Source organism: Anabas testudineus, chromosome 17 (genome assembly GCF_900324465.2).
Source record: "Anabas testudineus chromosome 17, fAnaTes1.2, whole genome shotgun sequence".
NCBI classification, from domain to species: Eukaryota; Metazoa; Chordata; class Actinopteri; order Anabantiformes; family Anabantidae; genus Anabas; species Anabas testudineus.
In genome coordinates this window covers 8,098,291-8,121,137 of record NC_046626.1, presented here as the reverse complement: position 1 = coordinate 8,121,137, position 22,847 = coordinate 8,098,291, and the positions used below count along the sequence as shown (strand labels likewise).

At 43.1% G+C, this 22,847-nt stretch overlaps 2 protein-coding genes across 2 annotated transcripts; one reads left to right on the top strand and one right to left on the bottom strand.

Moving 5' to 3' along the window:
- The first annotated feature begins 1,505 nt into the window (after positions 1 to 1,505).
- LOC113171462 (glial cell line-derived neurotrophic factor) lies at positions 1,506 to 16,525 on the top strand. The gene is made up of 5 exons (XM_026373828.1): positions 1,506 to 2,019; positions 2,592 to 2,893; positions 13,181 to 13,251; positions 14,430 to 14,652; positions 14,894 to 16,525. Exons 2-5 carry the CDS (start codon positions 2,776 to 2,778, stop codon positions 15,385 to 15,387), a joined length of 906 nt encoding a protein of 301 aa, XP_026229613.1. The 5' UTR covers positions 1,506 to 2,019; positions 2,592 to 2,775; the 3' UTR covers positions 15,388 to 16,525.
- A 732-nt stretch (positions 16,526 to 17,257) lies between these two features.
- ptger4c (prostaglandin E receptor 4 (subtype EP4) c) lies at positions 17,258 to 19,635 on the bottom strand. Its single transcript, XM_026373751.1, has 2 exons — positions 18,616 to 19,635; positions 17,258 to 18,502 (listed from the first exon to the last, which is right to left on the bottom strand). The coding sequence occupies exons 1-2, from the start codon at positions 19,465 to 19,467 to the stop codon at positions 17,906 to 17,908; spliced, it is 1,449 nt and encodes a 482-aa protein (XP_026229536.1). The 5' UTR covers positions 19,468 to 19,635; the 3' UTR covers positions 17,258 to 17,905.
- Between the last annotated feature and the right edge of the window lie 3,212 nt (positions 19,636 to 22,847).

Here is a 22,847-nt window from a genome sequence, read left to right as displayed (position 1 = left end):
CTGCTACTCTGCCACCTGCCTGCTGCCTTATAGTTTGCACTGTGATTCATTTACCTGGGGACATTTTTCTCTCTGGAGATTGTTTTCCCAATTTTCATAAGGAGGAGCGAAAGCATTATTTGGCAGCTGATTTAGCTCAGTGTGTGTGTTTAAAGAGAAAGTGAAAAAACTGGCTTGTTTTGTGTTGTGCTGTGATGATTGAAAGCTTAATTTGCCATCTGTCAATCATCTTGTATCTCAACAATATGATAAAAGTCATAAATAAGGGATTCTCATGAAGTTACCAGGTTTCTCTTCCCTCCTGTGTTCATTGAGCTCATCCTTATTATCTGACTGTACATTCCAGCATGTCATGCACCTCAGCTGTGTGCATTGTTGCCTCTTTGGTCACTTCTATAAATAGAGCCGTGGATCCTCCCTACAGTTGTCTGTGCTTCAGCGTGAAGAGTGGGCCCGGAGAAGAAAGCTAGGGAGGTGTTTACCCAGCCTTTGTACTCAGCGGGCCTCAGTGTTTGCCCTACAGGGAGTGTCTCAGCTAGAGGGCCTTTCCCTGTGTTGGAGGGTGGGTGGAGTGGGGTGGCAGGACAGAACGGGACTAACCTGCAAGGTGGAAGGTGGAGAGGGCGGTTGTTTGTGGTGCAGCAAGCAGGGGTCTATGATGGCAGGTGAAACAGTCTTCTAAAGAGGCCAGGGCAGGAAAAAACACAAGCAGGGTGACAAACGTGTGTGTGTGTGTGAGTGTGTGTACAGAATAAAGGCCTACAGGTGCACACATTCTATGAGTGCATGGAGGCAATACGGTGCCGGTTTAAAGGGCATAGACCCCAGGCTCAAAGTAGTCTGTGTGCAAAACAACAGCAAAGAAATGTAAAACTACAACACAAAATAGATGCAAAACAACGACACATAGGAGCAAACAAAGAGATGTAACATTGCTAAAAAGTCACTAAAACAACTGCAGAAAGACTTTGTATGACTACAAAGAGACACAAAATGACAGAAATGCCCACAAACAAATGGCATGAAAATAAAAAGAGATGCAAAGTGACTGCAGAAACTAAAACGACCACAAAGAGTCATCACCCAAATAAACCGAACAAAACCATCACTCGTACGGTCTGGGTATCTTGTCGCAGTGGGGCGGTGGGCTCTTATGTGTCTGTACCCAGGGGCCCAGTGTCTCACAATCCACCCATGTAAGTGTGTGTGTGTGTGTCTAAGCCTGAGTGTGTGCGCGCCTTCAAGTCAAATATAATGAAGCACTGAACATTTATGAGTCTGGCAGTGTAAACACTAAAGGAAAGATGTCATTTGGCGGATTCTTCCAGTGGAACAGTTCCAGAAATGCTCCATGACCATCCTGCATGACAATCAACCAACCTCCCCCTCCCTCCTCCCAGCACAGGAACAAAAAGACATCCGAGCTATGTGGATGGGGAAGAAAAATCACAGCACTTTGTGCAGCACCGCGCTCCGGTTTCACAAAGTCTCTGACAGGCGGAGCGGCGCGCTGTTTTTACGCATAGCCTCCGGTCCTGCAGGGCATTGTAGACATTGTTTAGTGGCTGTGTCGCACACTCCCGAGAAGACACCGGAGCGCCACAATCTCTGATAACTTGGGTAGCTGATATCCAAAGTTAAAAAAAAAAAAACAAACTCAACAGAAGCATCTGATTGGAGACGCGGATTGTAGACGCGTAAAGGACGCATGGACATTTTGTGGTTAACAAAGATATTTTGAACCACAGAGCTGCTTTTTGTTTCCAGTTCGAACCTCACATTCTGATCCGGCCACGACCAGCTGACATGTAAACGAAGACGACACCTTTCCTGTGACTACGTCCCAATTTAAGGAACCGCGCAAAAGTCTCCGCTTGGACGTACTAATACAACACTGACCCTGACTTCACTCGAGAGAGAGAGAGAGACGCGGGACGCGGTGTGAGAAACTTCCCGCGGTGTTATTTACACATTAACCATACAAGCTGTTTGGAGGCAAGACTGAACAGGTTACTGAAGGTAAGAGGAGGGGAGTCATGCCTGAAAAACTGGCTTCATTTCATTAAACGATGGTTGGACATGAGTCAGATTATCAGCAGATTGAGGACAAATATTTTCTCCCACTTCTGTTCGACTGTCTGTCTCTCGCTCATCGTGTTGGTTTGTTTGTGTCTGCAGCCAAAACCTTCACCTAATTAGACTTTCTACAGGCGTCACCCTGCATGCACCAGTCAGCTGTAAAGTTTATTTTCTCTAACCCTCGATCTGACGTCTGCTAGATTTCCAAAGCGAATCTTTTTGTTCTCGTATTATGGGAAAAAGCAAATTCTTCAAACAACTAAAATAACCTTCACGTGTTTCCAGACTCTGTTTCTACACATTTAGTGTCTTGACCAAAGAGGAGGTGAATGAATGAATCCCAGCTGCAGATGGAATAGATGAGGGGTTTTTTTTTAAAGTGTGTCATCCATAAACTTTAAGGCCCATTATACAACATGTGCGAATGTTAATAACAGCAACTACGATAATCTGACTTCAGCTGACAGGTTTCCAGTTTGTCTTCACTACCCACCCTCTCTGTCCTTGTTCAGGGTGCTGAAACTGCATGGAGCCGTGACAGGACACAGAAATTTGGCCGCGTACGAACGAGGAGGAGGCGCCTCTCGCTTTTTAAGTTGGGCCGCTATTAGATGGATTCTTCATGTTTGCCTGTGCCTCGGAGGAGACAGCCGGCTCTAAACACTTGCAAGTTACCGTGACAGTGAGACGTAAAACATGACACATCGCAGCGTGTGGATTGTCAAAAACATGAGCTGCGCAAAGGGTGGAAGAAGCGGCTCTCCTGTCCTCGCCAGTGCGCACCTGGAGGTCAATATTGCGCACAGGACAGCTGGTAGGGCACCTTTCATTTTCTGTCTGAATAGTGATTTTAAACAATGTTACTTTGAAGAATATGGCATATGTCGCAGTGAAAGCAGGCCTGCGCTCTTGTCTTCATGTTTGCTGTGACAACACTATTTGATGTTTCGTTTCTTTTCGCCGAGCTTCAAACCTCCCCGCACGCACCTGCCGTCTGTTTTGCGCTCCTGTAAGTCGCCGTGACCTGGATTCAGTGTGTAATTGGATTTGAAGTGTTTATTGGGAGCGTTTGTAAAACAAAGTTTGATGATTCATGGGGCCTCAAGTGTTTTACAAGCTGCGAGAAGGTTGAGAAGGTGCGAACTGTGGATTAATCTACAATGAAAAGACTTCATATTATGTAGATATGTGCTTGTTACGGCTGAGGAGTAAACAGTGATAGTCAGAAAACTCCTCTGTGGTGGGCACCAGTGTTAAATATCTAAGTGTTGGTCTTTCTCTCTCTCTCTCACACACACACACACACACACACACATACAACTGCGTCCATTTCCCTCCTGTCCAGTGCCTCAGAGGGGATCATGAGCAGATGAAGTCTCTTAAGCTTTAGATGTTGTGACAGGCTGGAAATCAGGCAGTGTAAGATGAAAACTGTTGATCACTTCTGCTTGAACTGGTGGCATGGAGGCCGCTTGAGGAGTTCTTCTCCACCCCTCCTCCTCCTCTCAATACGTGCTACTTTCTGAACTGTGCATTTGTCAGGATTTGTTCATTCAGAGATGAAGACGAAGCTACATAATGCGTCACTGACTCACACATTTGTAAATGACCTTTCATACTTACGAGCTGACTCAGTGACCCACTCATACACTCATCTGTGTGCAATGTCACTCATGCACGCAGATGAAGACAACAAGCCTTGGATGTTTAAATCTTTCTTTGGTGTTTTATCTTTTTGTTTTTTTTCCCTCTCCTCTGTGGAGGAAAGATGTTTCTTTGAAAACTTTAAGAATCAGTGTGTGTGAGAGAGAGCGAGACAGAGACAGAGACAGAGAGCTCTGGCATCACCTGAGACATGTCCCACGAGCCCCTCAGGCGCCCCCCCCTGCTAAAATCCTGGAAAATGAATGAAAGCATGTCGTGAAACGAGCTTGTTTTCTTTGCTTGTGTCCTTTAAAATCTCAGGTTTGTTCTCAGGCTGAACATGAGGTTGTTGCCTCTGCTTGAGGCATTTCACGCTCCCCTGTCACGCTGCCACAGCTTTCACTTCCTCCAGTCAAAGGTCACGAGGTCAGCAGCCCTGCAGAGGGTCAGGTACTGAAGGCCGGCGTGTTCTCTTTACCAGCAGTCCTGATGTGTGGTCTGGTTTGTTTTAACTGGCATGTGGCTTTACTAGCGCTAGCGTGCCGTTTGTTGGTATTATGGGTTTAACTCTTTGTTGCTCCTTCACTATTCTGTTCTATTAAAACGACAGAATAACTTATCATTATTACCTCTATTTATACAAAGCACCCTCATTAATGTATTTGGAGCAATTGTGGCTGCAAACAGACTCTGACAACATTTGTCTTCCTCTGCCTGTAGTCTTCATTACTCACTGAGCTTTCAGATGCAGAGCCTAATATTTCTCTTATGTACTCTTCATTTTTATATCGTGTAATTCTGCAAGATTGCATCTTCTTTAACACATTTGCCAAGAAAAACACATTATCTACCTCCTCTGACAACCTAGAGAAATGAACTGGGGGAAAAAAGTTAAATTGAAGAACAAACTCAGCCAATACATTTTACAACTAGAACAAACAATGTTTGGACCTGATAGACGCATTTCTATGGAAACCTTTTCATTCTTTAAAGACATTAACAACAGTGCTTTAATTTCAGATATGATGCTGCATCGTTGGCATTTTATTAGAACCAGTATTCTTCACCCTGTCTTACTGTTATTGATCATTAGGTCATGAAAGGGCATGAAGTTAGTCTTAGTAAAGGCAGTCAGAGGATAACATATATTTGAATTGTGAACCTTACACCCCAAAGAAAAAGACATATTTAGCTAATGTTCTTAAAAATAAATCAGGGACCAAATACAATATGTAAAATCTCATACAAAGAGGAGATATTTATTGATGTGTAGCTGCTAACTAAAGATCTGTAACTAGCCACAATAGGCCCAGCTGATCTCTATCTCAACTCATCATTTACTGTATTGAACTGAACTGTTGTACAACATTGATAAACTGTGGAAAATTGTGTTTCTATATGAGCCAGCATGAAAAAAAAGTACAACCAGATGATGTTTTAAGTAATAATATTTCCTTTACTAAGACTTGAAGACACCTGACTTGTTTTAACTGATTACTTTTTATTTATTACACATCACTCTTTAAAACTATGAGGTCCATATAAAGCATGAGAGCAACAAAGTGACAGGATTAACTTACAAGTAACAAGGAAATAAAAATCCTCAACCTACTGCTGCAGTGAAATATTCATCCATTACACAAGTGCACGATCTTTTCAAAAGAGTGATCTGTCCTTAAGAGATGGATGTGTGCTCTGTGCAGGGAGCCTTGTCTTCAGCTGCGTCTCAGTCTCCGCGTGTAACGTTACTCAGGTTGTTTTGTCCCAGCACTAATGGAGAGAGTGCAGTGAGAGAGATTGATTATGCAACCTGAAGTGCCATAGGGCAGCTTCAATCTGGAAGTGCTTAAAGTACGCAGCGAACCACAGTGATTCCTTCTGGGCAAATTGAAGGAGGCATGATCTGACAAAAAGGAATTTCAATTTGTTAGATGTATTCTTTCAGACAAATGCTTCCCATGCTACTTCTGTTTTCTGGGTCCTTGGTTTTGTAGCAGTGGACAATCTTGTGTAAGTACACTGGAGGAATTATTTCTTTCTCTGATCTTGAATTGTTTTGTTTGTTGCTGAGTTCTTTGGCTTCTTTAAGTTCAAACAGCCTAAATTATTTAGAACAAAGCAGCTGTTAATACTTTCAGAGCCGCTGATGAAACATAAAGCTAACTCCTCCTTATCATAAAATCTCGCTCTTTAAAACAACTTTTTCTCAAAATACAGAAGAATGTTAACTAGGGAGAGGGTTTTTTGATACAATAAGCTGTATTCTTCTGAAATTAGCAGGTCAGATTCATTAATCATAGCGTCTGAGGGCTGCTTTGAACTATCAGGCCAGGTCATTAAACCCAGTCTGTCTGGGGCGCGAGTGGGCGACACGGAAACACTTTGGAGAGCACTGGTTCACCCAGACACAAGACACACTAATAATGGCCCGTATTTGTGTGTGTTTGTCACTGATGGCCACTTTTAAGAGTGCCACTCACGGGCTCAGTGTGGGCTTAATTTGGTGAAATCATAACATAAGATGGGAGCAAAGAAAGGTCACAAGGGTGGGTGGGGGGGCGGGTGGGAGGCGAGGAGATTTCAGCTTGACTGTGGTTTTGTATGAAAGGTGAGTGGCTCTCTGTGCATATATGTGTATGTGTGGAGTCCGTTTTTGTGTTTTTAATGAGTGTGTTTAAGAAAAAGAGAAAGCAGCAAGACAAAGAGTTGTGGATCTTCTTCTTCTACGTTGTCCTCCATTCTTGCGCCTCGTCTTCTTTGCGGCCTTTTAAGCGACATCCTATTCACAAACACCGGAAAGCGAAATCCTACCCTCTGATCATTGCTCCAACACTGCTTAAATGTGTTCCCATTTAAGGTGAGGCTCAACCAACCGCTCTCTGTGTGGCTTCCTTTTAAAACCAACTTAATCAGGCAGGAATTTGGGTTATTCGGGTCAGGGACACTGGGAAACTGCCTTAGCGAGAAACAAAGCGAAGGAGAGCGAGATGGTGAGGACACAGATGTGTCGCATCAGGAGGCTGTCTTTATCTCGACGCTCATGGGAAAAATGGACCCAGTGCAGCAGATGACAGTGTCCTGTCCAATTAACCTGATTGGGTCACAAGACGCTTGAAGTGTGTTGCATTGTGGGTAATTGTTGCTGTGCGGGTAATTAGCGCTAACTGCACATTAGTTAAACTTTCCACTGACCCCGCACACTTAATCTTGTAGAGGTCGTCGTACATCGTGGAAGTTACAGCTGATGTGGAAAATCCTACTGCAGGTTCATTACACTTATGTTCTGTACTAGAAACCTTCTGTTTACTTTAGTCTCCGGTTTCGAAAGTTGATGCAGTTTTTTTGTTGCTGTATTAAAGGATTCTTGTGGTTTATTGCTGCTTTGTCTTACTCTTGTTGTTATGGTTACTTAATATCATCGACTTAATGCTTGAGATCTGGGAAAATGGCCACATTGCTAAAAAGAGGTCACAAAAAAACAATAATAAGTTTTGAAGCTACATTCATTGATTTTCTTATTCTATTTGGCCACTTGGGGGCAGCACAACAAGCTGGAAAAACTGTCAAAGTTATTGAATCAAACATATTAGGCACGTAGAAAAACACAAAGGAGAGTTTGATTTACATGTGTGATCCCTATTAGCAGGAAACCTCAAGGGTGTGTCTGAGTCTGAACTGTCAGGCTGATATAGTATTATATGAAGACCATTTATTCCTCGACAGGTGATATTGTCCAAGTCCAGTTGGTGGCCAAATACGCGGATATCCCTGTAATGTTATTGTTGATTTACCCTGCTGTGTATCCTCTTACAGTATCAGCTCTCAGTGAGCGTTTCCTTTCCTTTAGTGGAGTCGGTTGACTTTGTTGTTTGAGATGACGGCGGCTCTCTCCTTCCCTCTCACTGTCGTAATAATGCCATCAGGGCTGCAACTCAAGGTTAATGTGCTGGTAACGGGTGACACTTTTATGTCCTGTGGAAACATGCAGTTTATTGTGCTTATTTTGACCTGCTGATCCCAGCACTTTGATCATCTGCAGTAACTCTCCACAACACCTTTGGCAACTTGAACCTCCATGTGCGAGGGCATTAATCCAGAGCTGTTGCACTTCAAACACACTGTGTTCATTTATCCCACTGAAGAATCATTACACATGTTTCTCTGTTGCCATTTTCTTTGTATTGGAGAAAAGGCTTCTTCTCTCTACTCTCCTGTGGTTGTGCTTCCTCCTCTCTGTCTCTCTGTCTCTCTGTCTCTCTCTCTCTCTGTCTCTCTCTCTCTCTCTCTCTCTCTCTCTGTCTCTCTCTCTCTCTGTCTCTCTCTCTCTCTCTCTCTCTCTGTTATCCTGTGCAGATATCCTTGGCCTCTGAGCTGTATATCTCCAAAGTCCAGTTACTGGCCCTACTAACCTGCCCAATGTTTTTGCTGCTTGTTGTTGTTTTTTGTTGCCTGCTGTTCTCTCTCTCCTCTTTCCACTCACCCCAACCGGTCAAGGCAGATGGCCGCCCACCCTGAGTTTGGTTCTCCTGGAGGTTTCTTCTTCTAGGGAGTTTTTTCCTTTCAACTGTTGCCTAAAGCTTGCTCGAATGGGAATGTTGGGTTTCCATTCTTTATACGATTATACTTTGCACTATACTATACTACTTTACTATACTACTATACCTTACACTTGCCTTGATATGACTTCTGTTGGGATTTGGTGCTAAATAAAATTGAATTGAAAGGCTGCAAGGTAAATCACCAACCACTCAGTTAGCCTCTAATGAGGTTCGGGTTTTGCGGCCTGACCCTAAAAAAAACAGATTGAAAGAAAGAGTTAGAGTTAAACAAACCCAAACTGTTCTACGTAAAGATACTATGTTTTGGATTCATTATTTGATACTATACAAAAGTTTAATTAGGTAGAAAACCTGTTGGCTATTACTTGTGAAAAGCACATTTGTTGGCCGTCCTGGTGGTGATGGTTTTGGGAGGTCAGAATCAAAGCACAGCTCACTGACTGTCTCAGCTCAGACGGTCTGTGTCTGCCAACAGATTACTCCTCTCAGCCCACCAAAGTTTTCCTTCCCTGCATGTTTCTCTCTCGTGTTTCACTGTCTGAAAGGTTCTCAGACACCTACACACTCAGATGCTGTCAGATGCTTAATAAAACCTTCTCGTGGGACACGGGGGAAACTCTCTCTTCACCACCCTCCTCCAGGCTGGGTGGTGTCCACACCTGTGATTATCCCGGCGCACTGTGTGAGATGCTGGCAAAAAAAAAAAAAAAAAAAAAGAAAAACGTCTGTATGTTGTGTGTTTTTGTGAAACAGAAAGGACCATGAGAGAATGGACCAACAGAGAGAAAGAGTGTGTGTGCTTCGGGGGGTTTTGGTGGGGGGGCCTCCCAACCTATCTGAACCGAGGCATGGGACCCGCTATCTGTTTCTCATTTTCGAGGCGCTCTGTGGTTTTCCAGCTGTGACAGGCCTTCAGAGTGGAAACTGGCACTAACGAGCAATTACATCCTGCCTGCCTGCCTGCCAGGGATTATGGGATTACAGACTCACTGAGCTTCAGTCTGCGCCCTTTCTGCACTTTCATTTTTTCATTCCCTGTGTTCACCTTATCGCTGCTTTCAGACTTCTTCCATTCAATTGTCCTTTTCTCATTTTTCTTTCCCCTGGACATTAACCCATTGTCTATTTTTAATTCTATTCCGTCTTATCATACGATTTTTTTTTTATTATTATTATTATCTAATTTCCTCTATCGCTTCTCCTTCAACTTTTTCAGCTTTGACTTTGTGGCTACCTTGCATTGCAAAGATACTGTATGCTGTCTTTAACTGCTGAAGAGTGAAATTGGTTTAGTTAGAATGGGACAAAGAGCATAGTTAACGAGAGAAAAATACATTTAATACGTGAAGCTTTAAATGAAGCATGGTGAAAATGAATGTAAACATTTGTGTAACAAAGAGATAAAGACACCTGGTCAACAGATTGCTACAAATGATATTAAAGTAAAGTTGTAAAATCTGTTCTCACACCGCTCTGGATGCATATATGCAGATTTCTGTGGCACATGCATGTACAGCAGCTATCATCACGCTACACTTCTTGGGACCTCCGCAGATTTCTCAGCGTCTGGTAGTGATCAGACAGCTCTCCTGGTGTTCTGCCTCACTCTCCCGCATCTCCTCTTACACTGCAGGTGTCTTTTATTGAGGCAGCGGTGATTTAATGTACTCTTGTTTTTCTCCTTGGTCCTGCAATCAGACACCGCTGTAGTGACAGGTTAAAGCTGGAGGTTACAACATTGTATTGCATCGTATGTGAATGTGCTCACAGCAGAGAAGAGTGTTTGTCTCTAATAGGAGGTCATTATCAGAGATGTTTGGCTTTTAGAGAAACGCCAAAAAGATGGGAGCTTTCCTCTTTTTTTACAGGGTGAGAGATTTATGGAGGCTCTGTGGGCAAAGCTGAGGGTGTAATAGTATACAGTAGGCACACAGATCACTAATCAGAAACACATTTATGCTGCATTGCCCTGGTTCCTTTCTGGGTGACTGTTTGAAATAGCAACAATAATGGTCCTAATAACATCTGTGAAAGTAATAAAGAAGGAATTATTGTATTATTTATATTGCCTTATAAAGGCACAGAGCTGTAGCTGCAGTGGCAATAAGAAAAAAAGAGTTTTGAAGCCTTCAGAGTGTTTGAAGGCTCTTAGCCACTGAGTGACAGATTATATACCAGAAGTTGTAAACCTTAATGATATACCTCTTAGACTGATTATTATTCACTGACACAGACATTACATAAAACTATTCAATGTAAGGACAAACTGAGGAAAGTGTATTCTTGCACTCTTCTTCTTCTTAGTGCAGTTACTACAGTTTTATTTTTGCAACAGTTGTACCTGCTGTTTTCCTTTCCACAATATTAGTACATCCTTTATCTGTTCTTTTACCTAATCAAGTCCCCCAAAATTCACATCCATCATCTTTTAGCCCTTGAACAATATTTGGAATAGCTGTTCAGAACTGCAGATTGGCCTCTGGAAATAGCGGCTCTGGTTTTGGGGTTGTACTTGCTTCAGGAGGGCTAACATGCTTCACTGTGTGCAAGTGTGGACAACAACTGGAGCGTAGAAGATCAACAGTGTAAATGGAAGGTGACAAGAGTCCTCTCTCCAGCTGCAGACATGCCGCCTGATGGACAAACCAGAGACTTTAATCAGCCAAACAAGGAAGAAACACATGCTTGGAGTTTTTCTAAACACACATAGAAACACACACACACACACACACACACACACAGTGTTGGATCTGAAGCTGTACATACTCACACACCATCAGCAGGCTTGTGTCAGCCTGGAGCTCTTCAGGACCAGTGTCCCACCCTTTCTCTTCTTTCTCTGTCCACCCCTCAACTCCCCCGCCCACCTCATCCCCTGAAAAGGCTGGAGGCGTCAGACTGTAAACAGCTCCAATGTGCCGAGGTGAAACGAACCAGCAGACAGGCCTATGTAGACTCCCAGCGTGCTGATCTAAAAGGGGCTAAACACTCGCAGCTGTGGCATTAGAGACTCAGAATGACACCTTCTCTGAGATCCAGCGAGAAGCTGTGGCCCTCCATCCGGTCCTCACACTGCCTGCTGTTGGTGCTAAATCAGCAGTGGTGCGCTCTGTCTGAATTATTTATCGCTCGTTGTCTTCTTGTTTGGTTTCCACAGTGTGTGTGACTTCACTTTCCATTTTCTGGATTACATAAATGCATCAACAGGTCTTATCATTACCTGTGATCTGTAACCTTTTCTCAGTCTTCCATCTCATTGCACAGACTGAGCTAGTGGGATTGGCTTTGACTGTTAAATAAACATGGTACGCTACATATCGTGAGATCTAGAAATACACGAACACTACACGGTCGAATACATTACTATGGGAATGCAGTGTTGCTGTAGTTCAGTGCTGAAGCTATACAAAGCCTCTAGGAGATGACAGATGTGGTTTCAAAGGTGCTGGAGGTGTCTGTGGGCAGAAAGTTGTCTCACTTGACTGACTTTGTATTTTTCATAATTTAAGTAACACAGTACTTTACAGGAGAGAAAACAAGGTGAGAAAGAGGGAATAATGAAACGGAGCATACAAACCACAATATATAAAGTTGTGACATTAAAAAAAAAGAAAACAAAGTGGGATTTATGCAGCAATTTTGTGTCTGTGAGACTTTGCAGGAGTTGACGCCAAAGCAAAAGCAGTAGTTGTTAATCTCAACCTTGGAAAAGCCAGAAATCTCCAGAGCCTCATCCAAGATATCCAAAGGCCTCCATAACTCTATATGTACCAAACATAGAGCAGACGTTCTTGAATCGCTCAGAAAAACTGTGGAATGAGAGACAGACATGAGCGAATTGTAATCTTTTTTACCTCTTCAGACATTAGGTATTCCAAATACAGGGTGGGGGAGAGACACTGGTTGAACTGGTGTCAATGAGTAGACACTGTTTAGGAATTCACCAGATAAAACAGTTGGGAAGCAAAGAACTAAACAATCTGTCAAAAGATAATCAAGAGATTATAGGATAGGGTTTTCTTTCAAGACAGTCTTGCTACAGTAATCACATTTAAGCAGTTAAGCAGTTGTTCATATTGGCTCTGAAGATTTTCCTCAGAGTCCTACTGCAGTGTACGAGCTGAGGGAGGGACTTGTTTTAAAATGATGTGTATTTTATTACGTTTGTAAAAAATGTCTCTAGAAGAGGGATCCCAATGACAGAGCAGAACAGAGACGAACTAAATGAGGAACTCGTAAAGGTCCCGCTATTGTGTACTATTCCCATTTTTATTTAATGCCCTGACCTCCCCTGGATTTTCATAGGAAAAGGGAAGAGCAGAAAGAAACAAAACAAAACAAAAGAGCCTGATCACCTCATGTTACGCGGCACTCCACAGCTGGCATAATCCTCCAGACAGCACGTACTATATATAAACATCTGTATCCGTGACACATCTTATCACATGTCCTGCATCTCTGCGGTTTTTGTCTTGGACCTCCGCGAAGTGCTGTCGCCATGTCTGGTTCCTCCTGCTGCCACAGGAATAACCCTGAAGAATGTCTTTGACAAGTGTTTCACAGACGCTGCCTTTTGTTGCTGGACTGCGGCTGTTTGCATGGCTGTATGAATCGACAAGCCAACACTAGCCACACTAGCTGGCAGCAAACACTGGTCTTTTACTGAAGGAGCAACAAACACGAGGGTGTGATTTATGTGACAGGTCGGCTTGCTCGGGGGCCCGTGGGGCTGTTTTTTGTTTTTGTACAGTATCTGGACAAATGTGAATGTATAGACATCACATTGCCCGCATGTTGTGCCTTTAGTTTATGTTACTCTTTTGAAAGGGAGTACAGGGAGGAGGAAGGTTGACAGAGTTTGTTCTTGTTCTTACATTCCTCGTTTTCTTTCTCTCCAGGTGGGACCAGATGGAGGATTTGCAGGAAGGATAGACACGAGATCACATCTGTAATATCGGCAAACACGAAGGTTTGTCAGCAACAGTGCCGCCATAAGAGCACCCTAAAACATTCCTCTCCTCTTCCTCCTCTTCAGCTACACCTTCCCCTTCTTTCTCTTCTTATTTGCCAGCCATGTACGTGAAATCACCATCTCTGGAAATAACTCCCAGCCTTATCATTTCCACTCTAGACACTACTATAAACCAGATGAAGATTATGTGTGGGTATAAATTATTAATGAAATCCATCCCCAGAAGGCTCAGACCTCGGCTTTCCATAAAACCACTACAAGCTTTCATTGCTGAATTATAAGCCAGTGGACAAAGCTTGATCTTACATGGAAATAAACAGAGTTATTTAACTAATACTAAGTATTGCTTAGTATTAGTGCTTAGCTTATTACTTTTGATGAAATAGGCTTGCGTAAAAGCTCTTTGAAAGGTTTTTTGTTTCATGTGGTCTTACGGGCATTATCTCATTTTCTTCATCTGTTTTCATATCCGCAAAATACTTCTGTGAGCTGATGTAAAGACACCATGAAAGTACCACAGTGGCATCAGGATTGTTAAAATTTGAACAGATATATCTGACTGTACAGCTGTTTTCCAATTCTCCTGGGATTGACGATGTTTTATTTGTAAGTAGGTTTCCTTAAAGAACTGTACGCCACTATTCTGCCTTGATAGAAGCATAATACTAGTGGAAATATACTTAAAGGAATAGTTCACCATTTTGTTAATTGTGCATGTTCACTTTCTTGCTGAGAGGTAGATGATAGGATTGAATCCCCTCTCTGCACACTGCATGTTAAATATTAAGCCACGACCAGCAGGTGCTCACTTAGCTTAGCATAAAAGCTAAAAACAGGTTACAATGGTAAAGAAATAGATACGCAAAACTAATGTTGCTAGTGACATTGCTTTGTGAAAGAAACGAAGCAAACTGCAGAACAGTATAAACTCTGTAATTGCAGTCTTTCTTGAAACAGCTGAGTACAGTGTGTCATTAAAATCTACTTAAAGCTGTAGTAACCATGGGGTTCCCTGCTCGTCGAATGGTTATAGTGCATGCCACATAACCACAGCGTTCCTGGTTAGAGTCTGGCTGGGACCTTTGCTCCGTGTCATACCCCCTCTCCCTGCCTCCCGACGCTTAGAAAAAGAAATTTCTTTCTGCCACTTCACACACGTCATCTGTCTTTTGCAGGTGCTGCTCTGGGTGCTCCTCTTTCTGTTGCCTCTAGTGGATGGAGCTCATATGAAAGCTGGTGCTACTGGTGCTGCCGGTGTGGGATCAGATTCAGGGCACGCTGTGGGCCTGCTGGGAGGCCAGGAGGAGCGAGAGCTTCCTGTGACGCTGCCAGAGGTGGTGGAGGATGAGGAGCAGGAAGACGACAGTGACCCTTACTCTACTTGGCACGCTCTCTATGGTACTGACGCTCTTGTGAAGTGTTTGGAGCACATCTGCTTCACCTTTAGAATGAAAAGAGAGCATGTGGTTGAGACTGCTTTGTATCTTAGTCATCTAAATTAATCTTAATCTAAGTTAACTGTGGCTTAAACCATAGTCATTTTAGTTCTGCAAGGTCAATTTGAAAGTTACAGCCCACTACTACACTAAATAAACGCTGATATTTGTTGTAACTCTCTCTCCCTACTACTTCATTGCAGACCCATTTGTAATGGAGGAGGTGGATGATGCCAGTAGTCGCTGGGCGGGGCGCTCTCCACGTTCCTCTGACCCCACAGAACCCCAACCCAAGGGATCACCAAAGAAAAAGAAGAAGAGGAAGAGGAAAGAAAAGGAGGAAGAGGCAGGAAACAGAGATAACAAGGGTAAAGGTAGAAACAGGCAGCCCAAGCAGAGCAGCAGGGACTGCCGTGTGGAGAAGAGAGAGATGAGGGTTCGAGACCTGGGCCTGGGCTTTGACTCTGATGAGATTGTCCTCTTTAAGTTTTGTGTGGGCTCATGCCAGTCATCAAGAACAAATTACGATCTGGCACTGAAGGCGCTGCTGGAAAATGGCTCGCTGCCACGGCGCAAGGTCAGCAACCATCCTTGCTGCCGGCCTGACCGGTACGAGTCAGTTTCCTTCATGGACGCCCAGACCACGTGGAGGACCATCCAGTCGTTATCAGCTGCCAGCTGCATGTGTATGGGCTGAAGAAATGAACGAGGGAGAGGGTGATAACGCTTTCACCCATCCTGAAGAGAGAGGAGTGAAGAGGCTCAGGGCGCAGTTTGCAGCAAAGCCTGGACGTGGTCAACAGCCAGAGGGGACGCTGTCACTCACACAGAGCAGAGGAGGTGATGGAGGCTGCTTTTTGGCTTCATGTGGTCTATTTCAAGTAGTGGGAGAGGAGGACTGGGCGCAGCTGGACGATTGAGGGCAAAGGTGAAAATCTGAGACTGGAGGGGGGGGATCATCAGGGAATCCCAGTCTGGATTTATTGTTGCCTCATCAAAGGATCAAATGTTTTCAAAGGAATAACTGCTAACTAATGCAGGATACAATAGACCAGCTATTACTCATAAAGAGACTCTTTATGTGAACACGGCTGTTTTGATTTTACAGGGGTGTGACCTGAAGGCTGAAACTCAAGAGATATATAAAGAAGAGACACAGTTAAGGACTGACACTGTGTTTATGTTGTGAATCAGACTCAGAACGACTGATGATGACGTTCACTATTACTCACAGTGAAGCCAGCTCATAACAAAAGTTCAATAGAGTGTTTTTTACACACAAACAGGGACATTGCATTGTATTGTTTCTATGTTCAGGTGAACTCAGCCAAATAGATGCCATGCATCTTCATGTATTACTGTATAAAAGTAAGATATATTTATTTCTGATAAATTATTTATTTATTATAGCTTCATGTGAGAGCTGTTTCTATTAACTCATTATTGTAGATCAATTTATATTTATTGCCCAGATTCAGATGCTTCTATTCACATATAGTTCATACAGTACATGTTTTCCCTTTAAAGGTGCTGATTGTCACGTTTATTAAACACCTCATACAGTAAACCTGGGCTGGAAGAATTAAATTTGCAATAAATATTTCTTATTGGTATTGTTGGTAAAAAAACAAAAACTCTATCCAGAGGATCAGCTTCTGTCTTACAGACGTGTATGTATAGAGGATGGCAGAAACAAATGAACCCACACTCAAACTGTGTGGTATCTAAAGCACTCCTCGCATGTTTGAGTCTGACAGCAGATCTGCAAGTTAGTGATTCATTCTGGGTGATGATGAATATATATATATATATATATATATACTTCTCAAAGAAGATTAAGGGAACACTTAATTTTCCATCGTAGTACAACACCAAGTCATGAATATCTTCTGTCCATTTAAGAAGAATAAGTGAGTGTAAATCAGGAAATGCTTTTGATTTGATTTGCTTTTTGCCAGTTTGTTGGTGGCAAATTACAGTGTGCACAGTGTATACACTACAGTGGACATAAAAGATTTTTCAACTTTAATAATTCATTAATCAAGATCTGATGTGTGATTTAAGTGTTTCCCTTTTTTCTGAGCAGTACATATGTGTGTGTGTGTGTGTATATATCTATATATATATATATATGAAAAAACAGAAACATTTCAGGACCTCAACATTTCTCATTTAAAATCAGGCAAGTAATTGAATCAAATTACATTATTATTATTATTATTATTATTATTATTATTATTATTATTATTATTATTATTATTACATAAAGTTTGCTTTATTTTTGTATGGCATTATCATCCATTGGAATAAAGTTGTTTTTTTTTAAATATACATCTTGTTATCAGTGTTTATCTCATAATAATAAATTGACCACTCTTCTTTTCCATGTTCCATTCACACGGTACTTTTTGTGTTGCAGCGCCACCTGCTGGTACGAAATGAAAAACGCTAACACCTGTTGTCCCGTTAGAAGTGAAACAAGTGAGGCTCTCCTGCCATCTGTCCGTCTAATGAGAAATGTAGAAGAAAAATAATTTAACCAGAAGAGTAAGTAGAACTCAGCAGTGTGCTGTCTTTGGTGTAACTTTATTTCTTTGCACAAATCAACACATCCACAGTTCACACATTTTACAGCAACATGTTTTTTTTTTCTTTTATAAGAAGGTGATGTGTTCACTTTGGCTGTTGACAACTGCAGTTATCAAAACTGTACATGCAAATGTGCATGTAATTAAAACGACAGCGTTACAAAGGTCTACATTCAGTTGTCCCTGCAACATGCAACACTGATGGCACAAGATTAGCAGCACACAGATTGTAAAATACAAAGAAATAAAGTGTAACCGCAACACGTGATGAGTTCACGTGTACTGCAAATTACACATCTTTTAGTAAACTGGCTCACACGCTTTATTTGTACCCATGGGGTATGATCACACGTTGCTCACATTTCCACCTTTGGAAACTGTCACCACAGATAAAATCTAATGCATCTGTATATTTTCAGCATATCTGTTAATGAAGAGCAAATCAGACACAGTTCACCTCAAAACTAAGACCCTGCACCAAAGTGCGGAAGGTTTGGGTCGTTTTCTTTTTCTGAACTTGGTCTGAAGTCGATTGTTGGACACTCACATTGGACACTTTCGCCTTAAACGAAGCCTTTCTGCCACACTGTCCGACACATCCCTGGACCTACGCTGACAGACTTTCCATTAGAGGCGTTTGGCAGACTGGCAGGAGCTCGGTGTGCTGAACGTGCACGTCACTATATCCACTCTCCTAACGTGCGTGGAGTGCAGCGACGCTGCGCTCAGTTCTGGTGACGACTTCGCCGCCGCCTCCTGTTTGGATGAAGCTGTCACTGCCTCCTCACACCCGATGATCGCTGTAGACTCGACGCTGAACGGGTGAAAGTTCACCCGGGCCGTGTCGTACTCCCACGCTTGTCTCATGGCGAAGTCTGTAAAAGGTTTGTTCTTGACGGACCGCTGGTGTTCCGCATGGTTCCTGTAGCTGGCTGTGCGTATCGACGCGTAACTGGTGTCGTTGCTGTTCATGGATTGAGGGGAGTTCTGACCTCCTACCCAGCCAGTGTTGTCACTGCGGGGGTCACTAACCCGGATCACTGTCCTCTTCAGCTTCTCGCATCCCTTTAGAAGCAGGTTCTTGCGGCACAAAATGTAAACCCAGGGGTCTAATATGGGGTTGAATGAAGCGAAGCGGATTGCCACCAGGTCGCTCCGGTAGTCAGGCTTCCCCCCAGCAGAAATATATGAAGGGTCGTGCAGCTGGTTAACGAAGATCCGCACCTAGAGACACAGGTGTGGAGAAGACAGGTGTCAGACTGAAGTTAAACAGCAATAAGTACGTGTATGTGGCACGCGTTATGATCAATTAGTGCAATAGAATAAACCGTCCTTACCACTAGAGGGATGGAGCAGACCAGGAAAACGATGGTCATGAAAACCAGAAGCCAGAACATTTGGATCTCCGCCGCTGAGGTGACCGACGGCAGCCGAGGGAAGCGGCGACGTGATCCTCCCTGCTCACACAGCTCGGTCCTGACTATTCCCGTCCTCTGGTTCATGCCCACCAGCGACCTGCACACTGCCAAGTTACACAGCACCGTCACTGCGATCAGCAGCAGCATCACGCCGCCATACAGAAAGGAGTAGCAGGCTCCGAGTGGGTCCATAGCCCTCCAGTCTAGAAAGCACCAAGTCCCGGGAAAGTGCCTGACGTGTCTCCCGAAGCCAAAACTGGGCGTGATGCACAGTAAAATGTTGGCCAGGTAGGTGATCAAGAGCACAAAGCGCGCCATGGTCCGGTCTATGTGCTGGGAGTAGAAATACGCGTGGTTTATGGCCAAGTATCGCTCCACAGCCATGGCGCACAGAATGGACATGCCGGCCGAGCCGAAGAAGAGCATGGAGAAGGAGAAGAAGTGGCAGAGCAGCGCTCCTCCCGGCCAGCGGCTGGCTACGTATGTGGCGATCACTACTGGGCTGGTGAAGCATGTGCCCAACAGGTCCGTGATGGCCATTCCGCAGACCAGAGTGTAGAAAGTGGTTTCCTTCTGCTCCTTTTTGGAGATGCACAGAACAATTATGGCGATGAGGTTTCCCAGGACTCCTACAGTGAACATTGTGGCTGAAATGACCAAAGACTTGGACTCCAGCCGGAGCGCGCTGTGGTTTTGGCTGAGGGAGAGAAAGGGCAGCGTCTCAGAAACGTTTGCGTCCAGTTCGCCAAACGCAAGAGTGTCGTTTATCATTCTTGAAACAGGCAGTGCTCTAGTGTTGAAGTGCCGGACCTTTCTGTGATGTTTAGAAGAGTTGCTGTAGAAATAAAAAGAGCACTACCTAAAGTAAACAAACCACCTGTAACCGTATGACTACACCGTCCAGTGCACTCAACGTGTGTGATTTTCGGTGCGCCTCTGTCAAGGTGTGCCTGATTGAAGTTGAACCGCTTGGTCCTGCTAGTATTTATGCTGCGCGCTGATGTCAGAGGAGTGACGTGCGGACTGCAAGGTTTCCCAGGATCACATTTCTGCAGCCAGAGAACTAATAACCGACACCTTTCATTGCTCTACACGAGTTAACCTCAGAGATAAAATGCCCTTAGCGGCAGCTCATTAAACGAAAACCAAGTCCTGGTGTTATTTATCAACCTTTGTCTAGTTTGTTGAGAAATACGTCTTTAAAAATAAGAAGCACAGTGGAACAATACTAATAATCAGAACATGCACCCATTGCAGAAATCAACATCTTTTTTTTTAAAGTTGCTTTAGCTTTGCTCACTATTAAACATTGCGTAATTGGATATTATGGGCTGTGCTGAGGCTGTAACTCAGCAGGTGTACGTGATTGTAACTACATAAGGTTTAATGATGGTTTGAAAGTAGTTTAGTACCCATGTGTGATCAAAAGTAAAAGTAGAGAGGCTGAAATGGCGTAAATCAGCAGTAATAAATCTCAAGGTTCAGCACCAAGGTCAGCGTCCTCAACACCGTCAGCACCATGAACAGAGACGGTCAACACGCTGCCGCCATCTCAGCATTTAACGTGAGGATGACAACTGATGAAGTTGGAATAGTTGTCACCATCTAGACCGTAGTTTGAAAATGCATGCATTTCATTAATTCGACAGAAACGAGTGTTCATAAATGTTCAATCATAAAACTGTATCGTCCAAACCAGTAAAACTCCGTCAACATGTTTCCAGAGCAGAGTGCAGCCTGATGACAGTAAGAGCCCACACACAGCAGTCAACTGACAACATCCACAGAGCTCCTCATGAAGACATGATGCCATTGACAGAGATTCCTCAAACAGTGGCAAAAAAAAGTATGGAAGTATGAAAAAGCTGGAATTTTGTGTTTTTCTGCATTAATTTCTCATTAAAATGAGTATGAACAAATATAATGTGCCTAAAGAACAACAAAAAAAAATCTGCTCTTGAATAAAGACCTCAAAACAGCTAACTGGAGTCTGAAGGTGTGGACTAGAACTACTTTGACAAAAATCACTCAAACTTTTTGAGTTTGCTCCACACACGAAGAATACCTTTACGTGAGCCATGCTTCACCAAAAGGAGTTTTTATAGGATCTACAATCAGGAATTGAGAATTGTTGATTTACATAAAGCTGCAAAGGGACACAAAGTGATGTCAAAGACTTTAGAGAGTCACCAGTCTACAGTTAGACAAACAATCTACAACTGGAGACACTTTGAGACTCTCGCTACTCTATGAAGACCTCAAGAGAAAGAAACAACCCAGAGTGTCAGCCAAAAATGGGAAGGCATCATTGGAACTAGAGCTACCATCTGTGTTCATGAGTCAACAGTAGGTTAAACATTTATTTTTTATCCAGTTAACAGTTCCATGGGTTCACATACTTTTTTCACTAGCACCACGAGGTTTTTATGGTTGTTCTCAATTAAGACATAAAAGATCAGACATTCTTGTGTTATTATTTTAGGCACATTATATTTGTTAATACTCCTGACTTAGATGAAGATCAGATCACATTTAATGACAAATTAATACAGAAAACCATTAAATTCCAAAAGGTATTTTTACTTGTCACTGTATAGTATGGATGACCCTGCAGTCCATCATCTACACAGCAAAGGTTTGGAGTTCGCCTCCTTGTATAAAACACCCATCCACTGATCCACTGAACAAAACATAGCTCTCAACATACACAGAACGAGACATTTAATGTGGACATGTTTAATATAAAAAGATCAAGAGAAGTCAACTAGGGCCATGCTGATTTTTTTGTAGTTCCTCCACCAATGGATGTTTTGTTTCTGCGTCTGGAGTCGTGCGTAATCGTCAAACAAGCGCAACAGTGGACAAGTCTTCATAGGAGCACATATTCAAACAAATCCAAAAGAGCTGTACTGAAATAGTTAATCAACAAATAAACTAAATGTAAGAAATGAAAAGAGATAAACGAACAGGTGACTGACAGCAAACAAAGAGGAGGCGGAGAGGGGCGCCTTTCAGCTGATTAACGCCGAACTTGAAGTTGACGTTCATTCAACTGCGAAATTACCGACAGCCTTATCATCCACAGCCTCTTTTCTCTCCCATATATTTTTCATAAGCTCTATACGTTTGGAGGTTTATGGGCGATATTATAATTTCATGAGTAATAATAATGAATAATGCGTTTGAGGGTGTTTTGGTAGAAATTGATAATCCAACCAAAATCTGACCGCGGGGCTCGATATCCTCCCTCTCTCTACTTTCAATTCTGCAGATGTGAGTCATGAACTGAAACACCTCCTGCCAAGTTGTAGTAACTACAGCTGACAAAATGTGGCAGAAAATGGAAATACTCAAGTAAAATGTACCTCAAAATTGTACTTGAATACAGTAATTCAGTACTGCACTTCTCTATTAAACGTAATGAAGTTGCAGCTTCAGTTAAAGGGTTATTGAATAACTTGGGATAAAGTTAGCCTATAAAATCCAGATTAAATAACCTAATAATTATTCTAGAGTGACTATTACAGTAAATTACCACCATATGTCTTAACGTTAACCATTTACAGCAGCTGGCAGCAGCAGCAGCCTCTGTAGTAGTAACAGGTCCATCTAATAAGTGGAAATGAAAGAATACATCATATATACTGTCTAATGGTGGAGTGTGTCGAGGGGCTGAGGCTCTCTGTCTCTGTCTGTGTAAGTGGATTCCTCTCCTCCACTCATGGACCGATGCCTCCTGGGTGTGCGTGAGTTAGAGTCTCCCCTCCACACTGCAATAACCCAGAGCTTTCAGACGTCAGTGGCTCTGATGCCCACGTGTAAAAATACACACACTACCTGAGATACTTGTGGACACCCACGCACTCAACAGCCATGGAGAGCGTTTAATAAGTGTTTATTGTGTGTACGTTTATGTGTGTGTGTGTGATTCTTCTCACCACACATGATCCATGGGGATTCCCCATTAAAATGACAGCACATCTCTTCTTTGAGCTTCTAATCAACCGTCCTTGGAGGATGCCTGCAGCCTGGAAGGATGCTGAGACACTGACACACACAGTCATTAAGTTGGCCGTATACATTTTAAAACCACACTGCTTTAATGGTGTTAATGGGCTGAGTGGGCACCTTAGTGATCACTGAGCCACAGC